Source organism: Penicillium soppii (assembly GCF_028829465.1).
Source record: "Penicillium soppii strain IBT 18220 chromosome Unknown utg000007l, whole genome shotgun sequence".
Taxonomy (NCBI): Eukaryota; Fungi; Ascomycota; class Eurotiomycetes; order Eurotiales; family Aspergillaceae; genus Penicillium; species Penicillium soppii.
This window is the reverse complement of record NW_026643237.1, coordinates 1,478,495-1,490,814: the sequence shown is the minus strand read 5'-3', so window position 1 is coordinate 1,490,814 and position 12,320 is coordinate 1,478,495. Positions and strand designations below refer to the sequence as shown.

The 12,320-nt window shown below is 48.8% G+C and overlaps 3 protein-coding genes across 3 annotated transcripts; all 3 read right to left on the bottom strand.

Annotated features, from left to right (window-relative positions):
* Positions 1–152: 152 nt before the first annotated feature.
* Positions 153–1,574, bottom strand: N7529_009831 (uncharacterized protein; the record flags this gene model as incomplete). Its single annotated transcript, XM_057245358.1, has 2 exons — positions 153–489; positions 550–1,574. 2 exons carry the CDS (start codon positions 1,572–1,574, stop codon positions 153–155), a joined length of 1,362 nt encoding a protein of 453 aa, XP_057093621.1.
* Positions 1,575–1,966: 392 nt separating this feature from the next.
* N7529_009830 (tryptophan synthase) lies at positions 1,967–4,274 on the bottom strand (the record flags this gene model as incomplete). Its single annotated transcript, XM_057245357.1, has 3 exons — positions 1,967–3,629; positions 3,697–4,006; positions 4,139–4,274. The coding sequence occupies 3 exons, from the start codon at positions 4,272–4,274 to the stop codon at positions 1,967–1,969; spliced, it is 2,109 nt and encodes a 702-aa protein (XP_057093620.1).
* A 1,588-nt stretch (positions 4,275–5,862) lies between these two features.
* Positions 5,863–7,485, bottom strand: N7529_009829 (glycoside hydrolase family 72 protein; the record flags this gene model as incomplete). Its single annotated transcript, XM_057245356.1, has 1 exon — positions 5,863–7,485. The coding sequence occupies one exon, from the start codon at positions 7,483–7,485 to the stop codon at positions 5,863–5,865; it is 1,623 nt and encodes a 540-aa protein (XP_057093619.1).
* Between the last annotated feature and the right edge of the window lie 4,835 nt (positions 7,486–12,320).

Below are 12,320 nucleotides of genomic sequence, written 5' to 3'. Positions count from 1 at the left end.
TACACATAATCATAATTATACAATTGGCTTATTAATGCCATGATGGTATGGAATCTAGTTGCCAATATAACATATGCAAGAGAAATATGTAGCTGACCATGTAGAGACAGAATGGGCATTCTCATGGCAACTTTCTCCATGGGAGCCCAAATCTATACATGGGGTATGCTCGAAACCCAATTGGGTGTGATATATGAATCGGCAGGGAGAGCTCTCAATGACGACAGCATAAGAGCAAGAGTTCCAAATCGCGCTATGAAATACAGATACAGGGATCCATCCGCGAGCACAATCTCAAGAATCGTGACCTTGGAGTTCGGGTCCCCCAGGCTTTTCAAGAATGCAGGAAGTCTATTCTTTTTCGCAAGCAACACAGCCATGAGAGGGCCCTGCGCAACAACCAGCGGAAGAAAGGAGGACGAGATCGCAATCAATGTAAAGACTCGCCAGGCTATTTTCTCAGCATGTGTCGGGAAAATAAAGTTCCACCTATCTCAAGTATCAGCCTCTCGAGCCCTTCTGTCGTGAGTATAGGTAGATGCAACTTACCCAGCAACATGGATACCACTGAAAACGAGAGCAATTAATGTGGCAAAAACAGCTGTTAGGGCCTTTCTACCGTGAGATAATCGTATGGCACTATTGCCATCTTGTGAAGGATATCGGGCAGGTCCATCCCCAAAGAAGAAGGTGAAACGTCCCGCGCTATCTTTTGGGGCGGAGGAACTACTATTCTCAGGTGAGGGCCCACGCAAATTGAACCAATTCTGCGGGGTTGCATCCATAACATTCCGAACTGCAACGGGGGTATTGTCCCGGTCATATCGCAGGGGTATGCTGATCGGTGTGGTCATGTCCTTCGGTTTATGCCACCAGAAGGCATATGTCAAGATGCCGCAAGCGACGTACGCAATCGTCCCAAGCTCAAGAGGCGATATAGATAGCGAGTACGTAGCCCGTGCTATTATACTGCACATAGCCCAGGCGCTTTGGATGATCGTAAACACCATCCCCAGAGCATCGGCCTTAGATCGATCTTCGATGTCCTCGTCTCGGAAATCAGTACTACTGATAACGCCTGATTTTATGAACGCTAAAATGTTTTTAGGCGTGACGGTATATACCCAATAATCTTGCGTTTGCAAGACCAACCCACCCATTTTGATACAATAGCCTTGCGCAATTGTCCACGACTGACCTTCCTGCGCTGAAGTCCCTTCTCTTGGTCTGGGTTCTCGGCTCACTGGTTCTTGAGCAGAGTTGCACGAGGAGGCTATACTTTTCGCCGCAAACATCTCCACTACCGTCCCCCAGGCTATAACTTCTGGACAAAGCACGGCCAGTAACCATAGAAACACTTTGACTGCCGTGCGCTGGAATTTACTCCACCTGCGCGACGGAACATCGACTCGTAGAACGGTCCAGGTACAAGCGAGAATTGTCGAGAAACACATCCACACTATTGTCCATGTCGAACGTGAGTTGTCGTCGAACTGCCAGCCTTCGAGCGTTGTGTTTGTACTTGCAGCTTGTGGAAGCTGCGCCAGCAGGAGAAAGGCTGGGGGCATAAACATTGCATAAGACCCTTTTTATGCAGATCTTATCTTGAAAATAAACAAAAAGGGGGTTCGTACAAAGTAGAAGAAAAACATAAACAAGCGCCGAAGAAGTGGGGGCTCCCGTAATTGTGTTGACAGGGGTCCTGTACAGAAGTGAATAGCGACACAGTGGTCAATGCGTATAACTACTCTATCACTCTCTTTTACACTTTCGATTCGAGAGTCTACGAAAATCCTCAGGGTCATATTGATCATTTCGATTTCAATAGAAACTTTCCCTAATGGAAAATTTCCTTAAGTCAAGAAAGATTTCGAAGTAAAGTATGCGGCCGCCAATGTGTCAGAGAAGCACCAAAAGGCACTATCCGAAGTATGGATCTCGCGGCAATCGACCGCTCAGCACAACGCTAAACATTTTCACCGAGAGTGGGCAGGATATCAGCGACGGTCTGCACGTCATCATCTCCCCTTCCGCTGAGGCAAACGACAACATCACCACCAGCCCCAATGTCCTTGGCAACCCTCAAAGCACCAGCAATAGCGTGCGCAGTCTCAAGTGCCGGCATGATGCCCTCCATCCGACTCAGCAAACAAAAAGCACCCAAAGCCTCAGTGTCATTAGCAGCGGTGAAAGTCGCCCGACCAGATTCCTTCCAACTCATCAACTCAGTGCCAACACCGGGATAATCCAATCCAGCAGAAACAGAGTATGTTCGCGAAGCATGTCGAACCTCACCGGGCAGCACATGAGTATTTACGCCACGCAAAACACCATCCAGGCCCCGGGTCAGCACGGCAGAGTTCCCAGCCATGGGTCCACTACGACCAGCCTTCACCCCAACCAAGGCAACGCCCAAATCCTGTACAAAAGGATAAAACATGCCGGTAGCATTCGACCCACCACCAACGCATGCAACAAGAGCATCAGGCAACTTCCCATCGCCATTCACAGCCTGGAACTGGGCGCGTGTCTCAGTACCAATAACCATCTGGAAAGAGCGCACGATAGTCGGAAACGGATCCGGACCGAACACAGAGCCGAGCACAAGGTGAGTCGTTTCCTGCTCCACGACCCAAATGCGGAATGCTACGTTCAACGCATCGCGGACCGTGCCGCTGCCATCACATCTACCAGAAACCCCCTGAACAGGGATAACAGTAGCACCGAGCAAACGCATACGGGATACTTTACCCGGCTGAGTCTCAAAATCCCGCGAACCCATGAAGATACTGCATCGCATGTTGAAGATTGCACACAGGGTTGCAGTCGCGATGCCGTGCGCGCCAGTGGCAGTTTCGGCGATGATGGCGGCTTTTCCAAGACGCCGCGCGAGGATGATCTGGCCCAGGGCGTTGTTGATCTTGTGACTACCGGTATGGCTCAGGTCTTCTCGCTTGAGCCAGATGCGGGCGCCGCCGGCGTGTGCGGTTAGTCGCTCGGCGACTTCCAGTGAGGTGGGACGGTTGGCGTTGATTGCGTGGGAGCGAATCTCGTCCCAGAAGTCTGGGTCGGCGCTTGCGGCTGCAAAGGCAGTTTCGAGCTCGCTCAGACACGACTTTAGGTATGTCGGGGCGGATAGGTCGTCGAAGGCGGCCGGGCGGGTGGTGCTGGCTGCGCTTGCTGCGGGTTGGTCTGCGAGGACATCTAGGGCAACGGGGGCATCGCTTGCTTCGTTGGGGAGCTGGGGCCTTTCCGGGATTTCGACGTGCCACTCGAGGCGGGCCGCAATGTACAGACAAAGACGCTTTACTTTCTGGGCGCCGGTGCCTGGCTCAGCGTTCTCGAGGGCTTCGATGATCGGGTTGCCAATCGCGACTCCCTCGGCGTGCTTGGCGATTCTCCAGAATTGCGCGCGGGTGCTAATGCCGAAGGCGATGACAGCTGGAACGGTCCCTTCAGTGACGCAATCAACGCGCCCAATCAGCTGAATAATTCCATCACCTATCTGTTGCCAGGGTCCAACGACTGCCATGCGGGACATCACATAGACGAATGAGTCAGAGGAAGCACAAAGGTCCTCCATGGGATCGGGGAGAGTGGACGGGGCGACGACAGGAATACACGAGAGTCTGCATGTCTTGTCCGTTAGCCAATACGAGTCGGGGTCTTTACTGCTGTTCTGGCGGGGATACGAACCCTTTGTCCCTGCATGTGTTGCTAAACCGCGATGCGTACATCGGTGGATAATCGACAATGATGAGGCCATCCACGCCGGCGGCTTTGCAGTCTCGCAGCAGTTGGTCCTCGCCGAGTGGATAATTGAAGATAGGCTTACAATAGCCCATCAGACAGACGGGAACGGCCAGACCCTTGCTGCGGGCCGACTTGACCATCTCCAGGATGAGGGGGAGTCGGACGCCATCCTGGAGAGCTTTGGCATTGCAGCGGTGCATTATCTCACTATCAGCCATTGCCTCGGTGGATGGAATGCCGAGATTGATGATGTCTGTCCAAGTCGACGGTCAGCAATTGATGTGATTTGTTAGGATGGAGACGCCGTTTTGAGGGCGGCCCGTCGGCCTTTGTGTAAACCGACGGCGATACAAGGGCTAACGATGCTGCTCGATTAAACACGTACCAACTCCACCGGCTTGCATGGCGAGCATGATGTCGGGGGCTTCTTGGATGGTTGGATAGCCTGCTGTGACATAGGCAAGCAGAGCGGAACGGCTCTGCCCCTTGCTGTCAGCAAAGGCTTGCTTGATTGCTTCCATTGCGGACCAAATGGATCCAGAATGGAGTTAAACGCAGTTATGAACAGATCGGATGAGAACAGAGCGGATGAAAGAATATCAAAAGAGTTCGAGTTTCGAGACTCGATAAGTTGGGGAAGTGTGAGGTGGTGAGAGTAAACGATGCAAACCAGCGTGGGGAAAAGAGAAACTCTCAATGGAGAAACGGTATTAACATCGTGAAAGATGTCCTAGACTTCTGATCTGAATTGGAAAACCTATTCGATCTCTGCAAGATTCATTCGACTACCGTACAGCATATACACATACGGTATACAACAATTACAGGTCCCAACACCATCAATATTTATCTTGATAAGAGTTAAACCGAAGCATGGCTCTTGATTTCTGCAGTATCTTCTGGCAGACAAGCATATACATCAATATAAGAGCATCCTTTCAAAGATAATAAAAGCAGGTTAACTATGCATAGCACAAGAATTAACCACCGCAGTCACATAGCTACCTTTACCAGCATACATGTCTAAGACTACAAGATCAAGAAAATACTACTCACCCCCATGTATTCCGTTGGTAGCTACACCAATCCATGACGGCGCCCTACTTCAGCCGCTTGCCAACCGACATGAAACTGTTTGATCAGGATCATAGTCAGTCGCAGCTCAACAAACTGGAGATACAATTTGAAGATTATTCCTCCATCCACAAGGGGGGGGGGGGTTCAGCACAGGCCCAGGTGGGCAATGAAAGAGAAGAAGACAGATAATGGAAAGTTGGAGGGTTTTTTACACTTAGGGCAAATCACGTCCACGTGGCAGGGGTCCACGTGGCAGAGGTGATATCAGGACAAAGCCACCCTCCATGAATTCCGCGGGTCACTGCACAAAATCATGAGCATCAGGACGTCGCCCTACAACTTCCGTCGCTTGCCAACTCGCACGGAACTGTTTGATCAGGATCATAACCAGTCGCAGGCCAACAAATTTGAGATGCGGTATGAAGACCATTCCTCCACAAGGGGAAGGTTAAGCACAGGCCCAGGTGGATGGTTGGAGAGATCAAGACAGACAATGGAACGTTGAGGGGTGTTACACACTTAGGGCAGGTTATGTGCACGTGCCCAGGTGGCAGAGGTGATGCGACATACGTGTGAACACGTCAATTTAACTTGTAGTGGTACATTGCGATTAATATCAACCATTGATATTTTTAAGGCTATATGATTATGTCAACCATTCATACTTATGAGTCCATATAGTTAGCAAACCCAGATAGGTCAGCGAACTGTAGTGAGAATATCGAATATTTACGTGTTGACAGGGTTTGGTTGGGGTCGGAATATAAAGTGCTAAAAGATACAAACCAAAACTACAAGTACACACTACCAGGTCATTTGAAATCTACACCTTAGTGCGAGATAGATTAAAACACATGGAAACGATTGGATATAATATCAGCAGTGGATTTTAAAAATATCCGAGAAAAATGAACACCTGCTAACTGGATAAAAACAGAAATATGTACGAAACAATGTTACAAAAAAGCCACACCCACGGATCCAAACCGTAGGGGCCGGCCAAGTCAAATATAAACATGTTTTTTAACACGCTTACAGCATGATCATGAAGACACCAGAAGCAATAGCAGCAACGGCGTACGCACCTGCCTGCCAGTTGCCAACGTGCACAGCCTGGGGCACAGTGCCGACAGCGATACCGGAAGAGGTAGCACCGCTGGTAGCACCAGTGCCAGTGGCAGCACCACCAGTGCTGGCAGCAAGGCCGCCCGAGACGACGTTGGTGCCCTTGGTGCCGGCGGAGCTCATCTGGGTAGCGCAGGAGCCGGAGGCAGAGGTGGCCTTCTTGGTGGAGGCGACGCCATTGAAGCCGCAGGCAGAAGCGCCAGCCTTGCCCTTGTTCTCCTGGTAGTAGCGGTCCATGGCCCAGGCCAGGCGCTGCTTAGCAGAGCACATGGAGTAGGCGCCGTACTTGCCGGAGGTGGCGTTGGAGTTCACGCCGGCCATGACGTCGCCTTGGCCGCCGAGGTAGGAGAAGGTGCTGCCGAGCTGCTTGTCGGTGATGTCTGAGTTGGGAACGCACTCGAGCGAGTTGTACATGCACTCGCAGAGGTCGGCGTTGGGAGAGGGAGGCAGGATGCTGGCGGCGTTCCAGTCGGCGCCGACGGTCGGGCAGCTGCGGCCGACGGTCGTGGAGACGGAGTACTTGCTGGAGTCGACGCCGGTGGGGGAGATGGTGGCCATTTGCTTGGAGAGGTAGCTGAAGTCGGACAGGGTGCTGACCTTGTTGCCGTCGGTGGAGACCAGACCGTACTTGTTGGCCTCCTCGAAGTACATGTAGACGATACCGCCGGACCAGACATCGTTCATCTGGGGGCCGAAGAGGACGGGGACGTCGGTGAACTTGCGGGGACGGACGTCGTTGCAGCCGTACTCGGAGAAGAAGGCGGGAACGGGGTAGTCTTTGAACTCATTGGTGCGCTCGGAGTAGCCGGACTTCGTGAAGGAAGAGTCGCCGCACCACTCGTAGATGTTGTAGCCGAAGAAGTCGATGGAGTCGGAGGCATCATCACAGATCAGGTAGTTGGAGATGGCCTCACGCACGGTCTGATCGTCGTCGGTAGCATAACCAACAGCGAGGGAGCTACGGTAGTTCTTCTGCTTGATGTAGGACTTCATGTCACGGACGGCAGCCTTGACGTAGGCCATGGCGTCGGTGTTGTTGACCTTGTTGGAGACCTCGTTACCGGCGAAGAAACCGATGACGTTGGGGTACTTGGCGAAGGCGTCGACGACCTGGGAGTAGCGAGTGAACAAGTCGGCGTTCCAGGTAGGGTCGTCAGAGACAATGGACTGGTCAGGGGCGGACAAATCGGTGATCAGGTAAATGCCGGCGTCGGCGAGGGCGTTCATGCACTCATCGTGGTCCTTGCTGGGGTCAACAGCGTAGGTACGAACAACGTTGGTGCGGAGCTGGGTGAGGTAGGGGATATCACGCTTGCAAGCGTCAATGTCGGCGATGGGATCATTGTAGGTGCTGGTCGTAGTGTCACCACCATTTCCACCAGTGTACTGGGCCTGGTAAGCGACACCACGAATGAAGAACTCGGTGCCGTTGTTGGAGTAGAAGAACTTCTTGCCCTTGATCTCAATGCTGGGCACGGTAGCCACGGCGGCTCCAATGATGGAGAGACCGGCGAGGATGGAGGCCTTCATTGTGTATGAAAACAATATGAACTTGACTAAAGAATGTCTGACGGGTACCCTACCACCGTCTAGTTATAGCGAATGTAGATTGGAAGAAAAAGGAGAAATCCAGAGGAAGAGAAAGAGAAGAAAAGAAGATGTCTCATTCAGAGGAAGGGGGAAAGTGGAGCTTGACCCAAGGGGGGATTGACCTCGCTCCCGACGCGCATTCATGGGCTGTGTGTCAGTGGATTATTTCTACCTATACGGAGCCAGTCTCGATTTTGTATTTTTTTTTCTTTCTATATTTGTTTGTTATTTTTGTAACAGAATCGAGACATTTGATTGGTTCACCTTGGAAGACATGAAGTCGATATCCGATGTCATTGGGTGATTTCCAACTCCACTAGATCCCTCAGGGCGTCATAAGTAACCAAAGCCCCTGAAACGACTGTACCAACTAGTACTAGTCAAGTACCCATCCGTGGGAACCCGGACCCTCGAAAGACCCTGGAGGACCCTGACTGGTGGAGATGCCCTGGATACAGTGGATTTTCCTTGTCCGCTTCATTTTCGGTTATTTATTTTCGTTATTGTGCGGTAATTCATCTCTGAAGCCACTGTAACGTTTAACCCTATAATCCAAACCAGACACGGCACATTTGTACCATAATGGATATAATTGTATTGATCACTGACTCCATTCAACAAAAGGTGCGTCAGATAAAAAGCTTGTCTATCCTTGCCAAGGGCGATCAATGCTTTGTGGTGATGTCGTTAGGAATGAAGCTATCTGGGCAGCTCTGGGCAAATCTTGGCCCGAAAATTGGATTGAGAGGTCCCCAAATGTCTCAAATAATTCTCACTCTCACTGAGTTAGCGAACGCCTCCTCATTGTCCCCTTTTATTTCTGGTACTGTACCAATTCGGCTAAATGTCCAATTGGATAGCCATCCCGTTACCTTTCGTATTCCTCGTTTATTCTTTAAAAACTGTTGCCTACATCCCGAAGAGCCGAGGAGTGTTTGGAATTCCAAAAACAAAATTTAACATCTTTCCATGCGATTCATCCAGTGGGGCAGAAACTATCGATTTTCACATCTCAATATTGCACAGACGATCAGACGGCACGGCAGACTGCACGGAGTTGCGGCTCGCTCCTTTGGAGTCTGAACCAACCTTGGAACTATATTCTATACAGAATAAGTGCAACACACGTATATGATAATTTCAATTGCAGCTGTTTGATCGCAATAGAAATGCAATTCAAAGTAGGAGGACAACGATATATACAATAATGTCAATATATAATTCCCAATGTCTATTACCCCTGACTATCACATCACGTCAGATGCGGGTCGCATACAAGGTATACTGTATGGGGGAAGTTCAATCCTTCTCTAGCCTTGTGCACCGCTTGTTTAACTCAAGCTTTGTGGCTCTGACGATCTTAGGCGCAATGCTTCGCGCTATGTATGAGGCATTTCTGTGATACTCGGCGTACAATCTTAGAAACTTTCGGTTTGCCCTAACCTTGAAGAAATTGGGGCCATCTAATATAAAGTTTGGAACAACATAACTCCAATAAACGGTTTCTATCGCCCTGTACGACATGGATGTTACTATTTCAAATCATGAAATACGGGTTTCTATGGATCTACGATTTTAGGCTCGTACGGTCAATGCTTTGCTTGTCGAATAAGTATGTTAGATCATTGATTAATCCCAGGATTTCATGCCAAAATATGTTTATATCATGCGCATGTTCGGGTCTTTAGCTGACAGTCACAGTAGACTTATAGTGTCCATGGCTACAAACGTTGACATGCCACTCTGAGTACTTGAAAGTCTTAGATATAACGTCTATCTATTGCCCTGTTTCTTTCTCGACTAGATTTATTTTTCTTGGTTACTGATTCATATAGGATTGTATCGCTGGCCTTTTATGATACTTTCAACCTTGGAATGGTCGGGTGGATATAGAATCACTGTCTGTACAGTGCAAAATTAAGGTATTCTGTTGATTAACAGCGTTATAGGTGTCTCAATGCTATTACTATTCATTCTGCTGTGTTGCATCGCCAAACATCTTTCTGTTTTTTCTAAAAAAACAAAGACATTGTGATCGCAATTGATGAAGACGCTATGGTCGTAGAGATATTTCACAGGGGAGAGACAGCAACCCCAGCAGTTCGACTTACAGCAAAATGGATTTTAAACTATTCTGGTCAATTTCTCAGCACAGTCGATCCAGAAATACATGAATACATACCTAGGTATAGTATTTGATGCGAGGACACCAACGCAGATCCAGTCAATCTTGTGCAATGAACGAAACAGACGGGGCCCATTATAAATTAGTATGATTTATGTAGGTAGCTACAACGTAGGCTCGGCAGAAGATGTTGTAGTTGGCGCTTACCCGGTGAAAGCGTTACTGGTCAACAAATATGGCGACCATCATACGTCTATAGTCCCAGAGGTTGGGCATGGAGACAGGGTATGACTTATTCCAATTAGGATATTCAATACCTAGACTGTTTCTGGCCCTCGTGGTAGAACAATCAATACTTGGACATAAACAAAAACACTCGCTAAGACACCGTTTAAATATAGCGCCCTTAAAATTAGGTAGCATATTACGTGAATACCACAAAAGCCAAAATAGATTTGAGTGGAATTATTATCCTAATCTTATACAATATAGACAAAAAAAGACTCAATTGAATGCAAATAAGTGTTTTAAGTGCAGGTGAAAAGGCCACACTACATACAATACTACTCCGTATGATTGTACCTAGGTGACACAGAATCAAGAAATCAAAGAAAAGGCCTCTTTATGCCGGCGTTCACGGCTACAGTGCCCACCGCTATCGCCTTCCATGGATGTCGGACAACATAGAGAAGCTCTTTCGAGCCGTTCAGCAATCTATCCATAATATTTGTATTACAATAGTAAAATGGATGCCGCGAGGCGAACAATAGGCTGGCGAAACCATGAAACGCCGCGAGACAGAAATTTTCATCTATCGCAACTGCACTAGACGAAAAATGCCGTCACGACGACTCTTAGTTTGGAGAAGGCCTAGCCGAGAGAATCGCAACTTCATCTCCGATAACATGTGGGCGGTCCTTGAAATGGAGCTCAAGATAGGGGATAAGCGCTGTGTTCATCTACTCATAATTGGGGTCTTCTTTGAACCAGAAGCCAACCAAAACGTCAGCCGCTTTTTGACATCTCTCTGCCAGATCCTTCTCGGGAAAGGCACAGAAAGCATTGACTATGGCAGGTAGAATTCAATGGCAGTCACATGACATTTTCTCTCCCCAGCAGGTTGAAGGTGCCACTATCTACCTTCTGAGCCATGTGTTGATGGATCACTCAGCCAGGTAAGGATCATCCCGTTCACAACAGTAGACAAGAAGCCCAGGCTAAAACTTTATTCGTGGAATCCAGCGACTGCGCTACTGTGATAACAGACATAACAAATGTCATGAAGCCAGGTATCTCGAAAATCCTTGTTCATGATTTCGTGGATCCTGGAAGGGGGGAGTATGCATCGCCATTTTTAAATTCACTTGACCTGCAGATGATTGCAAGGTTGAATTGCTTCTCGCGATCTTACCAGGACTGGTTAGAACTATTTCGCAATGCGAATCCTCAACTTTCCCTTGAAAGATTTTGCAGGGGACCGAAAAATTCCGCGGTGTTTGAATTGCTCGTACTAGATGTTGGGCCCATTTGAGGGACTCGATTGCTACTGTACCTAGGTACTGCAATATTGCAAGGCCAGCATTTCTCAAAGGGGGCTAGTGACACCGATAGGCAACAACCATTAGCCGTAGCCTTGTGGGCCAAAAGGAATGTCCCCCCCGTAGGGCTGAATTTTTTTCTTTTCGATAGTTCTTTCCTACAAGTACCTCCAGGACATTGATCGTTTACTTCAAAACATGCGAACAACCATTACATATGTATTTTTTGACCTGGTTCTACCCACAGCTCAATTACCCGGTTAGCCGCTTTCAACCGACAGCTAGGCAGAACCAATGACATGAGGCCCTGAAGGACTCGCAAGGATGACAATGCCAACGATTTTCTGCTAGACGTTTACAACCAGAGAGCAGATGAGCATTCAAGGCACATTTCCTCGGGATGACGACAGCTAATTACTGAATTACTGTGAAGGGTCAAAGACCCCAAGCCACCAAAGCTACATGCTACATACCCAAACTGGCCTGATCACAGACTCACGGAAAAGCCGATAGAAGTGCAGTCTAATCATTGAGGATTGGAAGCCAACAACGAGCGACAAACTCCCCGGGGAAGAGCGCCCCAAAACGCCCCCGAAGCGCCAACCAACAACCAACACGTGACATATGACACATGTGAAGCCACAACCTTGAAATCGAAAAAAAGGGGCGTCGAATAATGATGTGGAACTCCCTTTTCACTTCTGTTCTTCGACGTCTGATTGAGCCAATCCCTGCCAAGAGTGGGTCACTTTTACTTGTCTGGAAATTTGATTCCAATGAAATGAAATGAAAATGGCTCGACTCCGTACTCGACGGCGTGCAATATGGCTTCGTGTGGGCTACGTCAATACCTGCTATCTCTGGATTGATGCGGTGTGACCTACGTGAAATCTGCAGGATTTGGGAAGAAATTGCTCGCCAAGAAGCCCAAGAAGCCCAAGCACAACCAAGCAAGACAAAGCTTTGTGAAGCTTTGGGTTCCAAGATTTTGAAGTGGCGGTCATCGTCGTGTCTCATTGTCACAGCGCATCACCAAACATATATCTAACTGGAAGCAGGGTTTCATACCTAGGTTAATCACAATTCACTAACTTATTCACTTGCCCAACTTG